Genomic DNA, 23,226 nt, shown 5'->3' with positions numbered 1-23,226 from the left:
TTCTCCTCTTGACTAGTTCTTGTATAAGATTTTTTTTTTTTTAATATACCTAAGTTTTATAGTACCGTTATGTAACTAAAAACACTAAACAGAGACTGCTGGTTATACCATGGTCTTCCTTTTTAAAAAGGAATATTCCTAAATAACAGTAATGAGGAGGAAGTGAAAAGAAATGGCAAGAAGAAAACTTCCACTGAATAGAGGTAGGTGATTTAGGACTATTTTTTTCAGACAGAAACAAAAGATACTGGACTACAAAAAAAAGTAATAACGCAAAGAAGGGAGATGGGATATTCTGTTCCCTGTTATAAAATGACAGAGTTGTTCAACTACTTTTAAAACAGACAAGCAAAGCTAACAAGAAGGGCCTACTCCCTTATAAAAATATAATTGGACAGTAGAATTCACTGACATAAAACTTTTAGGTGAAAAAAAGTTATCAAAATTTTAAGAAGGACTGAACATTTATGTTGTTATCAGTTTACCATTTTGGCCTGAATATGAAACTTCAGGCTTCAGCTCATTCTGGTCCCTTTCCTAATGCCAGGATAAAATAATTTATTGATAGCAGGCTAACTACAGTTTCCTCCAGAGCATCTGATATTGGCCACTGCCATAATCCAAAGCATTATGTAGGACTTTGTGAATACTCTTTCACTGGAGTTCTGTTCATCTCCTATGGAGAAAACTTCAAACAAAGACCAACTGCAAATGAGTCGGAAGTTTATATAAAACTTAGAAAAGTGATAGCTCTGACAAAAAATATAAAGGAAGTCCCCCACACGCTCCCAAATTTTTAATAAATTCAACTTTAGATTTGCCTGGTATTACCTCTGTCTTGCAATTTTGGACTGAAGAGAGAACAGAAAATCCTGAAGCTGAAAATATCACTGGGCTCTATTAAAGAAGCCTGGGAAATCTATGCTTTTCCTTCTGTCACTATTTCTTGAAGGATAATTTAGAGTGTCTGCAGTTGTTTCTTCTACCTTCTTTCAAAATTGTATTCACTCTTCTGCTACTGAAATGCCCACGTGCTCAGATATAGTAATAGCAATTTATTACTACACCTTAAAACACAGCATTTAACATAATTCATGTTTCAAGTTATCATAACTTGTTATCTGACAAATAATAACATATCATAAGTTATCTGACTAATTGCCTGGAAACACTGAAAAGACCATTAATACCATCTCATCTGATCTTAAGTAGTATTTTTTTTTGGATACATACTAGTATCTACTCCAGACTCCAAGGTGAGAATTCGTTGTCGTGTCTCCATGTTAAAAATGCTAGTGTGTCCAGTGTTAAATGATGCTACCATGAGGCTTGGGTCACTGCTCACGAGATCTATTGATGAAGGGATTCCCATTTCTAGAAAATAATGTAGAGATTATTTTTGTAAGATTCAACTGTTAAAAAAAATGAAAAGAACACTAGGCACTTTGACATTTAAAGGGTCATGATTATGAAAGGAAATGTTACATTTTTAAAACTATACTATATATCAATCTAAACAGATTGCCCTGAATGATCACTTCTTTAACCCTATTTTTCTGGTATGCATATGAACAATATTCTTTACTAAGATGCTCTGTCTGGAACTGGGGCTAGACAGAAATCTACTGGCAATAAGAACCTTCACTCCCTAACCCCCACCCCCCCACCCCCTCCCCATCCTTTTTCTTCCTTTAACTCTGAGACAAATTTTCAACCAAACCTCCAGTTTAAGGACATAATATCAAAGTGGTAAAATCATTTACAAGACAGACAATTTCAAGTTGTTATTAACCTGGACAACTTCAGAGACTTAAAAAGAAAAAAACAAAAAACCAAAAAACTTTCCCGATCTACATTTTATAGGCTGACACTAACAGCATGGAAAGTTACATAAATACATTTTTCAGCTCATATCACAAAACTTTTTCCATTGTGCCTATTATGCTATATATATATATATATATATATATATATACACATACACACATACACAAATCTGATGTCTTCACACTGTGGCTACCTAAGCATGACAGAAGGTCAGATGAGCAGATCTTGGGTATAAGAAATAAGCTTTAAAATTTCTCTCAAACATACTGGTCTCTACCAACTATGTGAAAGAACAACATCAGTTCCAACAGATGTCAGGAGAAGGAAGAGAGGTATAGAGTGAGATACCCAAGTCAAGTGACCTAATGTCCATTGATCCAGATAATGCAGGAGTATCATCACCTCTCTCAAGGCTCATGGGAGAAACATCTTACTTGCATGCCCTGTGTGCTCAGAAATGTTAAGTAACTATAGATAACACAGTAAAGCCAAAAAAGACTGTCATGAAGATGAAACCTGTACTGTTTTGAAGTGACCTTTTCTATCACTGCAATGCCTGCTTACCTGCAGCTTCCTGGTAAGCCCACATGGTTAATCTAAAGGATTTGAGAGATGACTGCTGAATATTTTAGAGAGTTTGTTCAAGTTTTTAATAAGCCATAGGCAAAATTCTGTTTCAAAGAAGAACCTTTGAATTTCACGTCTGAGTTTTAATTCACAGTTTAGAATATAAAAAACCATAGATTAATTCTGTGAGTCAAGACTATTCTCCCATTTGCCCCTCATTAATTTAATAACTTCAAATTAAAAAAAAAAAATCTTCCAGGAAATCTTCAAAGTAGAGAGGTAGGCAAGCTGGAAGCAAAGCAGTTACGATTCTGACAGAACCCTGCAGACTTTTGGAAACACAGTTTTGCCAGAACTGAACTGCATGAAACGTTTCTATTTTGCTCAGTCTATTTTAACAAATCATGACAGATCTGATCAGCTTTACAACATAATTCAGAAAGTCTGTTCAGTTCTGCCAAAGTTTATTTTGCCTTGAAGTTTTTCGGAAGAACCAAAGAACTGCCTTGGTTTGTGGGTTACCTTTAGAACCATTAGGTGTAAGATGGTTCTTAAGACAATGTCAAGTGACTCCTTCTAGAGCATTTACTGAAACAGCAACTCCAAGAAGTTAGGCTCTAAAGAACAGGATTTTGGTCTGTGCATCATATTTTAGCAACTAAATCCTAAACAACTTAGGATTTAGCAACTAAATCCTAACTAAATCCTATTTTTTTCAATAAGCAGCACTTAGGGTGACTAGATTATTGCTTTTTATTTAATGCACAAACTAGAAAATCAATTGCAATCTGGCAATTCTATTTCCTTGTCAGTGCCACAAGGAACCCCACCTAGAAAGGTGCTAGGACACTGCCCTGAGCCTAAGCACTGACTGTTCCAAATTGCTCTTGCAATAAGGGATTTTTATTCTGGACAAACCAGAAGCAAAGGCCTAATGGAAGCTCAGTCTGAATATCAGTTATGGAGGAGGTGCATTATACTCCATGGATCTAGTAATATCAGCAGATAAGCTGCAGTAATTTTTAAATGTGTGCATCCCCCTGTGTGTAGGTATCAATATTAGCTGGTGTCAAAGGAGAAGAGACTCAAATTTACTACCCCACAAAAACACTCATTAAGATAAAAAATCCAGTAGACATGGAAAGTAGACAGGAAAGATTTCTACTCAATAGCCAAAATTACGGCATTCTGAATAGTGGTAATGAACTTTAAGTTAGGGCACTTTTTTGTACCTTGATTATCGTTAAATATATTGAGAGCTGGAGCAATTTCTGTAGTTTTCCATAAACGTATAGTGCCGTCTGCTGAACAGGACAACAAACGCTGGTGTGTGCCACTGTAAACCAGACCCCACACTGCATCTGTGTGGCCTACAAAAGCACCTCTTAGAACAGAAGGATCTGTGAACAGAAAACATTTCAGAACAAAGATTGCATTAAGTCAATATTTGTATCTTGGTCTGTGTGCTTACAGACCAGCCTCAACAAGCTAGTCCATAAAACGAAACAAAAAAAAAACCCAACCAGGTCCTACCAACATAATAGTCACAATTATTCTGGGATGAAGATGCTTTAATTTCATCAGCATACATAGTATTTGGTTTGTAGCTAATGGAATAAATCAAAGTTTAAGCAGAAAGGACAGTATCAAAGTTTGGAAAACAGACTTTCATTTCATAATTCTCTCTCAAGCAGCCATTAATGGCATATTCATCTTTTTTTCCAAAATACAACTTCGAGGCCAAGCATATCTGAAGCTATGAGAAGTGAAGAATGTTTCAAAAGCCAGACACAAGGCTGAGACCCATTCAGATCTGGTAAACCTTTCTGAACTAGGTCTTTTTATCAGTTCACGGAAAACATTAACAACTTTGGTCTCAGACTATATAACCTCTTTTTATCTCAACTGCGCAGAGATTTGTCAGAGAAAAGAAAATTAAAATAAACATTTCCTGCACTTGCCGAGTATTTGGTTTAATCTTTTACTTTTTCAACCCAGCTGTTTGTCAAAATTGTGAAGAGACGAAAGCATTTTTATGAAAATGACACATTGCATCTTCTCATTAACGAGTATCAGTATTAAAACAAGAATTCACTTAAACTAATTGAAGCCAACATTCAATTTTCTCTTTTAAATTTGCCAAGAAGTATTTCTACCTACCTATTATACTGTTTTAGCCACATAACATTAATGTCACTAAATGTATCATTTGTTGGTGTGCCTGACAACGTACCATAAGAATCATAGGGGTCGATGTTTGGGTTGGTTGTATTCCAGCCATGGATGAGGCCATCAGTTCCCCCACTATAACACTGTTCGCCATTACTGCTCATCACCACACAAAGCACTGGTCCACTGGAAGAAACCCCAACCCCCAACAAGTTGACTATTAACATTTTCATTAAGTGATGAACAATGTCAATCGAATCCTCAAATTTCCACAAAAAACGCAATAAATTTGCTGCACTGTTTGCAACAGAAATTCTGCATTCTCAGATCGTATGCTACAACACTTCCTACAAGAAAACCTCCACAATATTTGGTAACATAACTACGGTCAGAACAATTTAGTCATTATGAACATGAAATATGAAATGTCTTACACTTTAAAACTACAGGCTTTGTTATTTCACTTAAGTAACTTTTTCCTTTTTAAAAAATTACAGGCTTCTTCATGAAAATGATTCGGTAGATTTTAATTCACTGGGAACAACTTCATTCTACGTATGCACATATCCAACAAAAAGTCAGGAGATACAATGATGAAAAGAAAACTTAGTTGAATTTGAACTGTATAATTGTTACGGTTTTCTTTAAAAAACTGTGCTGTACTTAGTGTCAGACAAAAAAAGATCTATGCAGAAAGGAAATGAACATATGCAGGTGTTTTACATAACATGGGAACTAGAAGCACTACATGAAAGCACTACTGGAAGCACTAGTAGTTGACATAGTAGAAATTTTAACAAATTCTGTCTCTGTTTAAAAATATTCTGTTTCTGAAAATACGATAATGTTCTTAGCAAATACTCACTTATGTGCTCTGAAGGTATATATTGGCTCTACATCAAGAGAAGCACTCCTAAATGAGGTACAAGAAAATGTTAACATGTGTACAATCTTACACAATGCTTTACAAAAATCTGCCAAAAGTGCTAAATTCTTAAAATCAATGCTAACTCTTTTGAAGTCTCCCCCAAAACTCCTTCTCCTAACATGATTTTTTTCTATATCTAGTAATTATTTGCATTCTTTCAAAATATGATAGGATTTTTGTTTATTTGTTTATTTAAAGACTTGCAAGGTTGAGAGTTCAAGATCTCTCACACAGCAATCAAACCAGCAGGTGCATCAATAGTGGGAAAGGAGTGGAGGGTTATCAGTATCAGTTGGAATATATCATTAAGTGTTCCCACTCCCTATCTGATGAAAGAGGTTTATGACACTTTGCTTTTATACCGAAGCTGTAACACAGTTACAAATCACTTTAACTACTGCTCAGGTCTTTACCAATCAGGGGTTTGTCACCACAGACTTCAGGAAGACCAGAGGCTTTGCCTAATCTTCCTGAAAGGTATCATGTACTACTCCCCCAATATGTTAGCCCTGCTAAGAATTTGCTTGTTTCCTCATGGCCACAGCAACATGAAAGAGACACTGTACAAGCAAACCTAGTAACAACTCATCAATGCCTAATTCTGTACATAGATACATGCATATATATATATGTGTGTGTCTATATAAGCTTATATAGTGTACACGTGTGTATTTATATACAGATGCAACCACACTAACAAGGCTGCATCCAAATATCTTCACTAGTAAATTAATTTGCAATGATATCTACACAGAAAATACAAAAAATGTTGGTTTTCATTTTCAAAAATAAAATGCATCAATGAACATGTGTAGATTTCTTCTGGTGCTCTTTAAAAATCTCCATAATTCTCTAAGAGCTTGTTTTCCTGTTCTTAAATTGAAGAAAAAAATCCCGTTAACTCCCAGATGAAGCTCCATTTCTATAAATAAAAATGTTTTAATGGAACAAAACAAAAAATCTTACTTTTTTGCTGGGGCTGTTTTTTGTAAATTCCACATTTTTAATGTATGGTCCTCTGAAGCTGTTATTAACACTGGCTCAACCGGATGAAAAGCCAGACCTCTTATTCCATCAAAGTGGCTTCTTAATGTGAATTTGGGGTTCCAAGTCTTTCTCAATGCATCCTTATTGTTTGCTATCTAATAATCACAATTAAAAAAAAGAAAAAAGGCAAATTCACAATTAATTTGGAAGGCATAAGGAAAGGAAATCAGAACTTTAGTTTGGCATTTTCAGTTGTCAAATTACCTCGCCTATTTTTCATAACAACCTGTTCTTGAGCAACAGTCCATTTAAAACTGATTAGACTACTTAAAACGAGTATGAAGGTAGATGTATTCCACAAAGGCAACGAGTATACCTCTGCAGCAATGCACTTCAAGCAACTGAAATACTCCACATCTACTAAGTTACATGATTTAAAAGCTGGAAAGTACTTTTCTGACTGATACTTCTGTAAACTTGATTTAGTATTTAAAAGTTGATCTATACCTACTGGCTCATTCATTAACACTGGGCCTGAATCAAGCAGGCTGTGGTCCCTAAATATTGGGAGTACCATCAACATAGCATCTCTAAAGTAAAGATCTAATGGAAACGTACAAATGTCTTTGCAGTGCAGAAAAGAACACCATCAAACTTACTCATCTAAGGCAACACAAGCTTCTGATAATGCCAGACAAGTAAACTGTGCCAGAGGAGGAAAGAAAACCAACAAAAACAAACAACAACAAAAAAACCTCAGCTACATACTAAGTATATAACTGGCAAGAACTAAGCTATCATATACACAGACAATTACTGAGGAACAAATGCCACCAGATCCAAAAAGAAAGCCCTTTAAAAAATAACAGCTACTTCAACACTGCTCCTCCGAACAAACGACGTAAAATGCCAAATAGACTTATGATTTCATCAATCAATACTGCCATAGTTAAATTTACCTTGCCATAACCACTGGAAACGGTCCATTAATAAAACATTGACATAAACAACTGTGACTCAGATATTGATGATTTCATTACAATAAAAGCTATGGATAATCCCAAATAATTTAGTTTCATTAACTCCAAGAAAGAGATGACTATTGAGAGACATTTTGAGAATGTCAAAGAACACACAAAAAAAAGGTTAAAACAAAAGTGCCTTTTTTACATTTGGCTTTATTAATAAAACTACGCTTCACTTACGAGGTTCCATAGATTTTAAACAATGAGAAAGGAGGCACAGCAAACAGCAGGTTTGGTTTCATCACGTTTCTTAGTAATTATGCACTGTCTGCTCAGTGAGACAGCTCAGTTTCTTTGCCAGTCTACGGAGTTCAGTTGGCTCAGAGGGAACAGACAAATGCTGGAGCCGGAGCAAGGATGGGGCAGGACTGCAAAGTTAGCTCTGAGAGATTTTCTGGAGACTGGCCAAGAAAGTCTCAGCAAAAAAGGTACAACACACAGAGTATGCACAGATGTCCAGAGTGGAATTTGGCTGCCTAAAGACAGGCATCTAGCACCTATTTAGGTGATGGAGGGAATGGAACCTGACCTCCAGCTGCCGTACCAGAAGCACAGGTCCTGTGTCGTATCTGTCAAAGCCACACAGACACCTCAGTCACCTAACAGGACATGCCAGTTCTGACAGAATAGTATTCCCAATTTGTTTCTCATTCATTCAAAGATGCTCTTCCAAAAGAGTGCAAGATGATTAGCTTAAAAATTGGGAAGGAGATGGAGGGCAATCCCAGCCAGCGGACCAGCAGCAGGGGTGGAGACAGACCCTGGCCTGTTTGGCCACCCCACCAACACTCCTCTTCACCGAGGAGACTTGCAAGAGCTGCAAGAAGCTGGGTTATTGGCAAGGCAGCTAGCCTCCTTTTCTCTCTCCCCACTAAAATAAAACAGTGAGGCAAACTGAGATTTGAAAAACAGATCTTGAGGGGGGTTTCGACCCCAAAATTAGCTCCCGATTTGGCTTTACTTGTAACTGTAACGGCTGTGTCTAACTGTATAATGTATACAGATAACTTGAAAAATCCCGAAATAGCTATGGTATGCAGTTAGGATTATGGACAATTCTGATGCTCAAAGTTAAAGGCAAACAAGCAAGAGCCTACTGCAGACGTCCCAAACCTCTGAGTCAGAATATAATGTGTTATTGCCAGTATATTATGCGTAATAGTTTTGTAGCTTAGATACTTTTAGGTACAGTGCTCAGTCTGTTACAATTTTATGAAGCTTCTTAATCTACCTGGAAAACTAAGAAGAAAATAAATAAGAACCAACTGAAGTAAACATTTGTTAAGACAACAATATGCAATATTTAAGGAAAAAAAAAAGATGAACAGTACTGTTTAGTTAAGATAGTACTAGTAATCTGGGAAATTTCACCTTGTTATGCCCAAAAGGAAAGTCTTCTCTTTTAAGTAATAAATTAATAACCTACATTACTAATTTAAAACCATTCTTTAATTTACTGCCAACCAAACCAACATTTGAAAAACCTAAACCATAATATGAAGTAGCATAATACTGCCATGTTTTGTAAGAAAGGAATCCAGTAAAAATGACACTGAAAAGAAAGGGCCTGAAAACAGGAACCTGTCTGCAGCTCTTGAGAGAAAATGAATTTAAAGACTGATCCACACAAAAACTTCCAACTTCATTCTCTTTGTGATACAAAACTGACACTCAAAAAAACTACTAAATTTCTACTAATCCTACTAAATCCTACTTGATTCCCATTTGGCAGGTATATACGAAGTAGTCCAAAATAAAAGCAGATTATATTATTTGTAAGCTAAGCTTTCAAGGAAGCTTGAAAGGGAAAAACTAATCATTCATTTTGTTTCAATAAAGAGTACAGCGACACGAGCAAAAAGCTTCACAAACACTTTTTTCCTTTATTGTCAGCACTGGAAAAGATAAGGGATAAGGCAAGCACAACTACGAATCCTGATCACTAGACTTAACACAGGATTTAGAAGTGAACAAACAGAAGTTAACACCATGCAGGATGGGATGTGGGTAGATAAAGAATGATAGATTCTGTAAATAAAAGCTCTTAGTTCAAGGTATGGAGACACAGACAAACACTACAGTTTATACAGACAACTGAACAATGAAGTCAGCCACTGAAAGCATTAAGCTCCTGTACAGGTGGTTTAGATGTGTTGTGTCCTCTGAACTTAAAGAAAATCAGCATCTAAGTTTTCAGCTTAACTAGAAAAAAATGTAATCTGTAAATCATCTTACCATCTTTTTGTAGACAAAGCTACGAAACATTAACAAAAAACTTAAGATCTGAGAACAAGTTAGGAGATGATGCTAAGATACTAAATCTTAGTAGAGATGTTCTATTTCATTGCAGTCCTGATGATTCACAGTCACATGCTCAGAAACTTGCTTTAGTAGTAGAGCGTGTTTCTACAGTGTCACTCTCAAAACATGTAAACTTTTATTAACTATGCAATGTATTGCTCTACAAGTGCATACAAGGGTAGAGCTTCAAACTAAGAACCTGAAGGTTATTTCTGAAATCTCAGATTTTATTTGTGACAGTAAAATCCCACATGGTCATTACTGAATAGTCAGATTTACTGAAGGCATGCTTCCTCCCCAACATGCAAGACTCAAAAATTTTATCAATAACCACTCAACGTTGAGAGAGCTGGGCAATGCAACCTAAAGACTAATTTAAAGTTGGTAAATCACAAAGATGATGATTAAAAGTAATAAGCATCTTTCCAAGAAATCATAAATATACACCAAAAAAAAGTTCAAAAAAACATTTATAAGAAAGATTTTTGATACAAACTGAAAGAAAAGGAAGCCATACGTTACACACACAGACAGAGAAGTGCTGGCCACAGTGACCTGCTAAAAGTCGCTGGTGCAACTTACCATTTGAGAAGAGACTACTGTCCACACCAGATAAGGTCAGCAATATCTCTCCCTAGCCAAGTATTAACCATCTTCAAGGACGGAGATTCCACAGTTTCTCTGGGCAACTATTTTTTCCCTTATGTCTAATATGAATCCCTCATGCCATAATTTTTTACTGTTTCCTCTTGTTTTAACACCTGACATTACCAAGAAGCTTGGCTCTATCATCCTTGTAAGCATCCTTCCAACACCTGTAGGGCTGTTATTAGAGCACCCCTTAGCCTCCTCTACATCAAACTAAACAAGACCAGTTCCCTCAACATTTCTTCATTAGTCACATGCCACTGGAGACCCTCCAATTTCTCCACAGTCCTCTTGAAGCGAAGGGACCCAAAACTGCATATAGATATGGCCTCACCATTAATAACCACTTACATCATAAGTCAGCGAATCTGCCTCATTGGCTACCGTGAGGCCTGCCAGCTCTCCAAGACCCAGTTCATTTTCAAGGGCTTCATCTGTTCCCATAATGAAAGATTTCCCTGAAGAAGGAGGAAATGTTAAAGCTTCCACTGCAAGAAAAAACAACAAAAAAAAGAAACCATGAAGCATGGGTTTACACAGTGTTGATTTATAAAAGCATATTTGCCACTTCTGAAATACTAAACATCTCTCAAGTAGTTTAGTGCAAAAAGACATAAAAGGATCCATAAAAAATAGACTTCTAAAGCGTATCATTGTACTTACCAATTAATGGCATCCTCTGAACACTCTCAAGTGTGCATGACTCAAGACAGTAAGTGTAACTAGCCACAGAAGGGAAGAGTATGCTACCATTCGCCCATATATAATGCAAAGTAACACAGAAAAGCTCAGGCCCTTCCCCAGCTCCCCTATAAAATATGCAAACAGGACCTGTAGAAGCAGAAAAAAGGACCCAAGAAGAGCTGATGGGAGCAGCTGGACTTCCTTCTTAACACTGTATCTGCACATATTCAAAAGCATGTCTACAGCGAGGCTTGTTTACATGCACTACCACCTAGCAGTACGTCTGGAAGCTGAGAATTCACTGCTACTCGTAAAATTACTGTAACTGCCAAATAGGTCAGTCACTATTTAATTCCGGGTTTGTACTAGCAGTATGCAATCTTAATAATTTACAGCTGCTATAGCATGCCTATAGGAGCTCCATTCACCAACCCATAAACATATCCATAGCCAGATTCACTAGAAATGGAAGGATAAAAGGCTAAGAGGAGAACAGTTCATATAAGGCTCTGCATCAAGTGATACAACTGGAAAGAAACTATGCCTTTATGAACTTCGCTCTATGACAACTCTCCAAAACTACAGATCACAAAAAGGGGACTGAATAGATAAAAATGTGCTATCTTCTGAACATGACAGACTTTACCTTATGTCTCAAATTACAAGGGTTTTTCAGTAAATTACTTCCCAATCAAACCACCCCCCTAAAGTTCCATTGTAAATAAAAGACCTTGCAAATACCATTGCTACCATGGAGAAAAAAGGAAACACCAGCTCATTCTCAGCATCTTATTTAGTCTAGCAGCATCAACAGTAAGTTAAAACTGAACAAACCGTGGCTTACAGTGAATAGCCTGATTTATTCAGGCTGCTTCCCCCTTGTCTAAAGGCGTCAGGTTCAGATTCTATTCAATTCCCCTCCAGACCATCCAGCAAAAACTAACCCAGTCTACGTGATCTTTCCATTCCACTCATGCACCTCTATGAATTGTCCTGTTTGTTTTCAATTACCCTTTAAAATCAAGTAAAAACCCTTCAGCTCTGCTGTTTGATTAGGTCTCTTAGTTATTACCTTTTAATTACAAACACCCCTTACCTTCATCACCCTGAAGTCTAAACTATCACTCTCTCATTCTCTCTTTTGACCTTATGATGCAACGTTCCACTCAACACCCAATACATACAGGATGTCAAATCTGGAAAGTTACTAGAATTAAAAAAAAACGTATGCCAAAAATATCAGCAGGTCTCAGATTTGCAAAAGGAATATGCAACTAGAAGCTTGTAATACTGAACTCAGACTAGTAACAGTCAACTGTCCTCTCGCTTTCCTGAGAGTCCATCTGAGTCTCTAAATTAAAAAACACAATCTTGAAAGGACATGAAAATAGAGCTCTGCAAATACGTCTCTCAGTACATGGGAGAAGATTGGAAAGGAAACATTCAACCAAAAATTCCTATACTTCTCGAAGTGTTGCTAAGTTACCCCCTTCTTTCATAAAGAAAATCACTGAGCATGTAGGAAACAGAACTACTGAGATCTTCACTAACTATGCCACACGGCAGGCCTTTTTATGCATCTTAATTATAACTTGGCCGACCTACTTCTTCACACTCACTGAAAGACCGCTAAGTCAACACCATGTTTTGCTCATTTTTCTAAAGACACATTCACCATTTAAATAAAGAGCAAGATACGATCTTTTACAAGTTTATATATCCTAATATATTTATTATGCTGCATATTACAGCAACTCAGATGTTGAACCAAATGCATGATTTAGCAACTTAAAGAGGCAATATTAATGAAGGAACTCACACACTATGTTTTGCAAAAATGCATGGTTTTCCATACTTGGACCGAGCCACTATGAGAATTTTTTGAATTTTTGGAACATCTTGTGCAAATTAACACACTGGCAAGCTGTAAGTCGTTCAATATTACTGTATAATCACCACATGCATTCCAAACCTATACCTAGGCATGTGTTTACCTGCAGAGCCTCTTTTATCTTTGAATTAAAAAAAAAAGAACATGTGCATATGTCTATGTATACATATCACACACACAAATTATGTGCATAAAGAGACACACATATCAAATGTATATTCCACACCTGTCTGCTAGAGCTGAGCATGAACACAAGCAAATCAGTTAAGATCCCCATAGTATAAAGCCACCAAATGCCAAAGAAGTTTTTTCCATCATGTTCAAAGGTATCCACCCAAGGCTTTTCTTAAATTGTCTTGACCTTCCTAGTAAAGACTGGAGGGGAGGAATGGGAATTCCATTTATTGCATTTAGACAGAACTTATAATGCCGAATTAGCATTTATAACGTACTTACAAAGAGGATATTCTTTAAGAAGAATTAACTATAAACATCTACCTTTATAAAGGTGTATGTAACTTTTCAATACTTACCTTCATCTGTCCTGTTTATCTCATGTTCAATGAGCCTTGAGCTACTGGGCCTAGAAGAAGGTGCAACAGATGGCTGTAATGAAGGGAGATCATCAACATCTCTCAAGTTTGCAAGCATATCTTGCAGCTTTGACCTGTTGGGCCCTAACCAGAAAAACAAACAAACAAAATAGTTTACGGATAATTCATAACAGCACTATTTATATCAGATATGGTACAGCAGTACATGCAACAATGAATCCTACCTTGTGTTAAAATGTTACCATAGAAAAATAATGAGCACCTATTCTCAGCAGTAACTAATCATCCAGCATGAAATGAATTTCTTGAAAAGAAAGCGACAGAAGCAACTGAGAATTGCAAATGCACAACTTTCCCCACTTTTATTAACTCATATTGTTATTTGCATGGAATGCTCAAGAATGCCTCTGACTGGGTCACAGGAACAGTAATTATTAGAGTAGTTACTTTTCCAAAGCAATTTATAACATTTGTGAATGTTTTAACATTTGTGCATCAGGTACTTTGTGCAGCAAATTCTTACAACAAGATGATGATTTTTAACTTATTTGTGCAGGAGTGTAGGATTGTGGAACTATATAAACTAAAAAAATATAGCTACATTAAAATAAAAATGCAACTGGATTCACTGGCCTACTTCCTGAAGCTACATATGGTGAAGACCCATGCCCTTCTTGACACTTACCTGTGCTTTGCTCCATCATTTTCCCACATCCCTGTTTTGACTGTTTTATATAGGATTGAGGCTGAAACATATCTTCGGTAGTTTTTCCTGTTGTAAGTTTAATTAAGAATGGGAAAATGTCTTACCCATAGTCCATTATGTTTTTTCCTAGACCAGTAAATAATACAGCTATTTTTAAGCAGCTTTAACACAGAAGTGTACTCTAATATATGTATGCTGTTATTACTTCACAGGAGTGTTTACTACAGCCTTGCAAAATCTTAAGTTTACTAATGCAGTTGCAAACTCTACTTTGTCCACCCTAGCCATAATGACAGTTAATTAACTAAATTGTGTTTGTCTGTCACAAAAATATTACTTAATTGAGAAAAAATTAAGTAGGATTTTGCAAGATTGTTTTACTACCGTATCTGGTTTATAAAAACAACAGTATTTTATTTAGCAGCAGTTCAGCACTTAAACATGATTTATGATGAGACTAAAGTCATAGTTGCAAGCTTTGTACAACTTAATGTCAAGATTTTTAGTCCCTTCTTTTTCTCCAGACTTCCTTCCTCACATTCTTCTTCACTACGTGCAATATAAGACATAGCTGAAAACTGACTGGGATTCTTCTCGATTTTTCTGCACTGATTCCCATCCAACAATTGTTTGTCCATGGAAAGATGCTTAATTCTGTTCTGCAGTAAACCATTTGCTCTCCCAAGATCAAACCAATCAAATCAATCCAAAAGGTACTGTAAACGTACTAAGCAGTAGTTGTCTTTATGATGCTGCCACCTTACATCTGGAATTTTTCTCATAAACGTATAGAACAAGTTCCAGTAATAACTGCATCTATATTAAAAATATTAAGTTTCATTACCAAAAAGAAATAATACTCAATAGCTGCTCAAGGATATAATTTCAGTAGTTTGACTAAATAACTTCTGCTAAATTAACCCTACAACTATTCACCCTGACGCTACATAGCAAGTTCATGTATTTTAAAAATAACAGGCAAGTTAGATATCAATTTCACTGAAGTCATATATTGGTATGCCACCTCTAACTTAACCATAAAGAAATTTAGAATCAGTTTTGTGAAGCATGAACATTTCAGTTGTCTAACTCAACTTCTTGCCAGGCTTGCAAGTTCCAGTAACTGAAATGATTCCAAAGATAACAAAAATATCACCTAAGGAATTTAGAGTATGGCAATGATTTACTTTAAAAAAAAAAACTTTGTGTATTTGATTGAGTAACTTCAGCAACATAACCAACTGCTGAGACTCATCACATCAATACAAAAGCTAATAAAACAAGTCAGCCTCAAACAATAATGCGAGGATCTGACTTTTTGCATCATTAGGCATGTTTCTTTGGAAGTGAGAATATCACTGGTATTAATAAGCATCTTCCCACAAAGGGAGAAATATCTCAATTTCCTACCAGATTACATGCAGTATTACTAATTTACATCATTTACACATGAATTCTCAGTATGGCTAGAAGTTTGAAATAGAGCTGCAAATACAGTGCTTCATTTTAAATACTTCATCTGAGTTCAGAAAATTTCAAGTTTAACTTATGAAAAATATTGGTTTTATAAAATGGATTTGTTTCAGGAAACATAACAAAAAACTACAATACAGGGCTAGAAACTGTATTTCAGATACTGATCACAGTTTTTTTATTTGGGTAAAAATACCCAATGTTTTTAAAGATTATTCCCACAGATAAAGTCAAAAAATAAATCCCATCATTCACAAATAAATGGATCATCCGAGTTACTTCCTATTTCGAGCCCTGCATAACAAATTATGATGATAGTATGACTTTCATGTTGTGAATGTTAAGTATAAACAGGGGTAGAAATTAACCCGGTTTTTCCCTCTGTCATCTAATATGATACTCAAGAAAGTTTCTGTTGTTACTTAATTTACATATCAGACTTTAAATCTTCCTGTGAAACTGGCATGTTTCCAGCTAAAAAAGGGTTCTGAAATTTTCTGTATTGAAGTGTAAAGTACTAAACCAATGCATTTTACAATTTATGCTTCTGCATAACAAAAGTATAATCCCTTCTCCAAGCACAAATTTTCAGTTTGTCCAACACATGGTTGGAAGAAGTTATATCTAATCCAGCTACTTATCAGGTAACTTGATTGAATATCATTAATTTCAACCCCTGAGAACTGGTGAACAGGAAAGCAGTCAGGAGCAGCAAAGTAAAAGAGTAAGTAATTTTAGGAAAACATTGAAAGAGAGATAGAATTAAGGGTGTGAAAGGTGTGGGACTTATGATTTTAAGGTGCAATGTTTTCCACTTACTCTTCACCCCCTTTTTCCCCTTGCGCTCCTTTTTGTATTGTTCCTTGAGTTTGGTTATTACTCCCTGGTCGACATTCCAAGCTTCAGGCATGAGACACTGGTCTTCCTTTTCTAAACAAAGTGAAACAAACGAAACATCCTTTTTCAGTAATGTCACCAAGTGACCTCCAACTGAAGGAGGTAACAGCTGCTGTATTTGTCTTATTTTAAACAGACAGAAATAGCACCAAGCTTGTGAAAGCTATGAAACTGCTACTCCCATCCCACTTTTATTTGCTCACAATTTTCTTAACAAGAAACTGACATAAAATTTCATGTCTAATTGCTACAACCAGATACACAGCTGTTCATAAAATGCAAGCAACATTTACTTTACAATAATTCAGGACATTTTTTTTCAGCTTTTTCTTTCCTCTAAGGAAAGAACTACTACATCTAGAAGCAACAGTTATGTTACTGGTCAACATAACATTACCACTCTGATTTTGTGTCACTACATTTCAAATTTTCATTTCATAGCCTTTGTGATATGCTGTCATTTACACAAAGCAGAAGTACAACTATACGTTTTTGGAATACAGTATACATATCACCAAGCTTTGAAGAAAATACTAAAGAACTAAAGCCATGAAATTTCACAAAAAGGGGAAGGCCTGAATTTTTTGTATTTGAAAAAAAACTATACAAAACATGTCAACGTGCCTAATGACAAAAAAATCCCCACCTATTTTTTGAAACCTCTCCCCCAAATTGCTTTAAATTAATTTAAAAATTAATTATTTTCAGTCTAAGTTTTTTTTTTGTACATCAATCAAATATTCTAGACCTTTAAAAATATAAACACTAATAAACTTATCTTTAAAATAATTTGCAGAAAGGGTGTTATTACATCTGCAGAGGAAGCAGAACACTACCTACCATAAACCAAAGGAGTTATTTGGATAGACAATACAAAAACATGCCTGGGTTATTTTGGGGACTGACTAATTAGAAAGTAACTATGCAGAAGAACACCTAGTGATCCCAGCCAACACCAAACTGAAGAGGAGCCAGCAGCCTGTTCTTGTAGCAAAGACGATCATACTGCGCTTTACCAACTGTAAGGTAGCCAGTAGAGTGAGGGAAGCGATTACTCCCCTTATTTGGCACTTGTGAGACTACATCTTGTGCACTGCATCCAGCACACTATTTCTTTTCCTAGGACACCTGGTAAGTATAATACTAAGTACATCGCATTGATATCGTATAGCAAGTCCAGTGGAGCCACTAGGATGTTTAAGAAGACCGAAGAGATGATGTACAAGGAGGAGCCAAGAAAACTGTTCAGTGTGTTCAGTGATGTCAAAAGAAGCATCTTTAGTGCTGCTTACACCTACCTCATGAGCATTGAAAAGACAGACTGTTCAGGCTTGCACCACAGAAGGACAAAATAGATTTTACCTTGGAGACAGTCAAATTCCGGAAGGCAACAGGAGTTTGAACTATCTCAGCCTTCAAAGCCTCCAGTCATGATCCTATACTTACGACTGACAGATTAATTCAAGACCCAAAGACTTGAGGCATTAGCCTTTTTGCAGCAGCTATCAAGTAGAAAAGTAGTAATAAACTGAAGAAAGACTCTTAAAAAGAATCTGTGGGCTAAGTCATGTCCTCTTAATACGTACGCTCAATTAAGTACCACTAATGATCAACAATTAGGTGATGAGGAATTCCAAAAGGTACATGAAAGTCATGTTGGAGGAACAAAAAAAATCCTTTCTGAGACCGGGTTAAAAGTTTTAAGCATGCTTTTCCTCCCTAGCTAGACAAAATTTTTTGCTCTCCTCCAACAAATAGTTTAAATGGATTTATACTAGCTAGTATGGCTTCCAGAAAACTACAGGCTATTTTAGGATGCTTCCTGCATGTCTCACAGGTTCTGTTCAACTTCACAAGCAGATCCTGAACTATGTGCAAGTGCTTTAAAATTAAAAAATTCGGTGAATGCTTCCGAGGACCTTTAAAGTTAGAAAGGTCCCACACGTTACTATAACTATTCAGTAATGCTTAAAAATCCAAAACGAAGCAAGGACTTTCTCTGCTTCTATCCTTTACACACAGCATCTGTTTTTTATGCTACATTTAACAGTTTCAGTTAGGTCAAATTAACCTAACTGATTCATAACAGAAATTCCTTGAAGAAGCTTATTCTTACATACTGTCATTACGAAAGACATAAGTTGTGAGATATAAATAACTAAAAACCACGAACATCTGTAACTCAAAGAAAACCCTTAATACTTCCAGAAAAGGAACTACTACTTTCCACGATAATGTCTTTTTAATGTTAGACTTCTGCTCATTTGTACTCAGCTGTCATCAATGGAAGTAAAAATAAACTTGAAGTGTGAATTTGAGAACAAAAATGCTCCTGTTAGCATACTAACTTTTCACTGACGCAACAAGTATACTTTTCAAGCATAAATGGATACATGAACACTGAAAAGTGTTAAAGAGAAGAAGCATCAGAATAACCTAATAAAATTATTTTTGATAAAAAGAGCAACATTCCTAAATTTGATTGGTGAACAGAATACTGACTGCCCTATCTAAAAATACTGAGACACATCCTCTCAGCAAAGAGGCTACACCAAATGAACAATAATTTGGAGTCTAACTATGAGCTGATAACTTCAGTGAAATACATCATCTAGAGCTGTTGGATCATGTGAGAGCCACTGCTCCTGTGGCTGATTTCTGTCAAGGTTTCAGTTCCATTATAAAGCTCAATTATTTCCCATTCATCTTCCATAGTTCTGTCTATCCCCACTAACGTGTAAAACTTTACAGAGAAGCTTAATGAGGAAAAAACTTCCCATCAAAATACTTAATCAGTTCTCTTCTTTCTTCCCTTCCCTGTGCAGTAGGTTTATGTGGAATATTTATGTCAAGGTAAAGTAAATCCTGGCATCTGCAGGACATGACCTTCAAGGACAAAGAGAATAGTTTGTGAAATTTCGCTTTATGACTAGGGGGCTTGAAGATATATATATAATTTAATAGCTTATAAAAGAAAATTTGAGCAACAGAATAGATCATATTGCCCAAATTGCTAATACACAATTAAAGTACAACTAATTCAGACTTTATGACTCACAGTACTTGCTGAATCAAAGCAGGAGAAAGCAAAAGAAGATGAAATACCTTTCATGTTTGGAATTATAAAATACATCGTTATCAGAGTCCTTCATTAGAATTGGCCACTGGAAAAGATACATTGAGATCCCACTCACAGAATTAAAATTCTATCTGACCCACTATTTAAAAAAAAAAAAGACAAAATGACCAGAAGCATACACTTCCAACAGTCCTTACCTAAAAGCACTATAAAGAAAAATGAGAATACTACATTATGAGGATCTGTCTGTCAACATAAGATTTACTATAGCAATACTCAAAAGGTGCTCCAGTCATGACAGAGATCAAAATCAATCCATCACAATACATTCTTAGAGCATTTTTTTTCTCCTGGTACATTCCATTACATTTCCTTACCCCAGTCTGTTCCATCTCCTGAACTCCTTGATTCCCCATCACCTTCATCTGAGGTAACCAAGAAGTCAAACTCTTTCAAAGCTTCTTCTGTATCTCTGTCTTCACAACTGTCAGACAGCACTCTTTTCCTTACAATCTAAAAGGTGAGGAAGGAAAGCAAAAAGCTGAATTAAATTACATGCACTTTGTATTATACCTAACGTATACCAGTAATGTCTTGTCTTCCATGCAAAATCCTAACAAGAAATTGAAAAAGCAGCAAGAAAGTATACATTAATGGAAATTCTGGAATTAACATAAAACTTTCGATCAAATTTCTGTGTCATAATCATAATTGTTTGTAGACTTTTCTCCAGTAACCACCAATATTCAGATCACTTGGTAATGAATCTACACTGACCTAGATGACTACTACTCTTTTTAATACCAGAAAAGTACAAATTCATTTTTAATAGAGGTAAAAAAAAAAAAAAAAACAACCAAAAGAAACAAACTAAACACACAATGCTGTAGAAAGGACAGCAAAGCCAAACTGGCTCTGCTACTCTGAAAACAGCCTTTTTAACTCCCACCTCTGAAACCATTCTAATTACTGACCAAACTATGAGTCTAGAAAAAAAACTGCCAAGCGCTAATTTGCTTAGGTTTGACAAAAGTCATTCTATCCTGATTACTTCCTCAGATATTACTGTTATTTACACACAGTACTTCGAAGTTTAAACTGTATTTCCCTCACCAATTCTAAAACAAATTTGGGAACTGGAAAAAGAAATACATGTTTCAATGAAGGACCTCACACCACAGTATGCTTTTTTATTATTTTTTGAATAAATATACTTTTCCCTCAATAATCAAAAAGACTAGTTGCCTTAAAGTTAGTTAACTAACAGGTGAACTGATAATTTTGAAATCTGTAGCAAAAGATTTACTCCTCCAGAAAAATTACATTCATCGTGGTATTTTGACATGGAACCTTGCTAACAGTAAGTCCGAGAAGACTTCAGTAGATAGGCCAACATCTCATGGTGCACGAAGATAAATGTTTCCTCTAAATTAAATGAGCCAATTTTGAAACCTAAAACAATACTCAACATCAAGCTTCATTACTTCGGCAAGCTTAGTGAACATACTATATTACAGATGATTTTACAGATGAGTCTCAGACATTAGTTCACAGTTCAGCAGCGACAGGAACAAATTTACAGAGATCCTTTACAACCGATGCGGTTGTTTTTTTAAGTGTTCGTTCTTAAAATTGTTCATAAAAATGATCACATCCATCAAAACTCATATCTGTTTCAATTGTTAGGAAAAACAACTCAATGAATCAATATTAATTCTGAAAAGAAGAGGATTAAATTGGGTATTGATTGTATGTATATAACGTGATCATTTGACCAAATCACATTGCAAAGTATACATCGGGAGGGTTCAGGCACTTGACTGAATTCACAAAGTTTATTAACTATATACAAAAATTTTCCATTTATACTTTTTCTTCCTTCCACTTAAAAGAAGAGGTGGTATTTCAGTTCTGTATCCCTACAAGGGGAAATTTCTACAAGCCACTTTAAATATTAAATGCATTTATATAAATATTCAAAAACAATGCATGTTTGACTTGCAACATTACAAGCAATACCTTCAATGTAAGCTGAAAAATGTAAGAAAGTACATGTAGTACCTTAAAAACTCTATCCAATGTATACAAAAAAATACTAGGCAGTATGGAATAGTTGGAGGACAATTCGTCATTTGTCACTCTAAACTGAAAGCAATATAGATAACAAAGCTTAACGAACTCAGAAATGCATATATAATTCCTCTTATGCACACATGCTTGGACAGACCATCATAAAGATGCATTAATGATTTGCACGTGTACATACACAGTCATATACTTTGCATATAGGCATCTCATTAATCTCACTTTTTCTGTTCTTCGTAACTTTTTCAATTATTTTTTCCACTCACTGTTGCGGTATCAATGATTGTTTTCTCTCTTCCTTCAATATCTTCCTCATCTTCTTCATCACTAAAGTCTGCAGCTGCATTTTCAAGGAACTTGAAGGTCTCTAGCAGAGAGGCAGAGTCAGTCAATTCTGGCTTCCTAAACAACAACAACAACCACCAACACCATGAGTCAAAATAAATCATAATGAAGTCACTGTATGTCAAAATAAATCATAAAGAAGTCTGTTCTGTTTTATGGTGTCTAACAACACTTGAAATTAAAATAAGCCTACAGGTAAAAATGGACTATTACAGGTAAAACTGTGGGTTAAAAAGCTAAATCTTATCCATAAATCCACCTTATTACAACCAACGATTATTCCTCATCCAGCTGCAATTACCAGGACAGGTGCTTCAGTTTTTTTATTGTTATTTTAAAAGCATTTTCAAGCACTCTCCATTGGATACATGCCCCAAAGCCAATACTGATGTATCTTCACTGAAAGCCGCAGCAACCAGGATATGAGTTATAGCTACAAAGTTGACCTCTCACTTGTACCTCAAGGTACAGACAATTTTGCTGCCACTGCTATCTGATATTCTCCACATTGTGGGAAACATCAAACTCTAGATCTATCATTCATTAACTTTTTAGACAACCTAAATTTGCCACTATAAAACAATATAATGGAAAAATATTGCTGATGACTAAGTAACAGTCACATAGACGTTAATATTAAACAAACAAGGAAAGGGATGAAGATTGGGTAAAATTATGACCGCCAGCATTGGCACAAACTTGGGGAGTGCCTCTCAAACAGGAACTACAAGGGTCGTCATATTAACAACTGAAGAGGAAGAATCCAAGAAGCTGGACTATAACCATTATTAAAGAAAACTCGGATGAATGTAAAGCAATCCCAGAATTAACAACAGGTACCATGTTTTCTACGCAGAAGATGTACTTCTCCATCAATATTTCAAAAATAAAGTATGGAAAAAATTTATTCAGTTTGAATTTAGTGATTGCTTCCAGTAAAACCTTTCAAATTCTTTATATGACTTTAAAACAGTAAAGGAAACAAACGTTATTGTTGTTTTCTTACCTTTAATCAGTAGTCTGTGTTGCATAATTCATCATTACATGCACGCCATCTTGA

The 23,226-nt window shown here is 35.7% G+C and overlaps 1 protein-coding gene across 4 annotated transcripts in view; it reads right to left on the bottom strand.

Moving 5' to 3' along the window:
• Nucleotides 1–23,226, bottom strand: part of STRN (striatin) — a 69,658-nt gene that overhangs the window by 11,474 nt on the left and 34,958 nt on the right. For 2 of the 4 annotated variants that reach the window (XM_066993904.1, XM_066993903.1), the window contains exons 6-16: nt 22,088–22,223; nt 20,114–20,249; nt 16,580–16,690; nt 14,267–14,353; nt 13,561–13,704; nt 10,804–10,940; nt 6,458–6,633; nt 5,429–5,476; nt 4,628–4,749; nt 3,627–3,794; nt 1,234–1,374 (exon numbers count right to left, since the gene is read on the bottom strand). In XM_066993904.1, coding sequence (XP_066850005.1) covers nt 1,234–1,374; nt 3,627–3,794; nt 4,628–4,749; nt 5,429–5,476; nt 6,458–6,633; nt 10,804–10,940; nt 13,561–13,704; nt 14,267–14,353; nt 16,580–16,690; nt 20,114–20,249; nt 22,088–22,223 — 1,406 coding nt within the window. The remainder of the gene's footprint in view (nt 1–1,233; nt 1,375–3,626; nt 3,795–4,627; nt 4,750–5,428; nt 5,477–6,457; nt 6,634–10,803; nt 10,941–13,560; nt 13,705–14,266; nt 14,354–16,579; nt 16,691–20,113; nt 20,250–22,087; nt 22,224–23,226) is intronic. The other 2 variants (XM_066993905.1, XM_066993906.1) reach the window with 2 other exon arrangements.

The sequence above is a fragment of the Anser cygnoides genome, chromosome 3 (assembly GCF_040182565.1).
Source record: "Anser cygnoides isolate HZ-2024a breed goose chromosome 3, Taihu_goose_T2T_genome, whole genome shotgun sequence".
In the NCBI taxonomy this organism is placed as follows: domain Eukaryota; kingdom Metazoa; phylum Chordata; class Aves; order Anseriformes; family Anatidae; genus Anser; species Anser cygnoides.
This window is presented reverse-complemented; position numbering and strand designations above follow the sequence as displayed.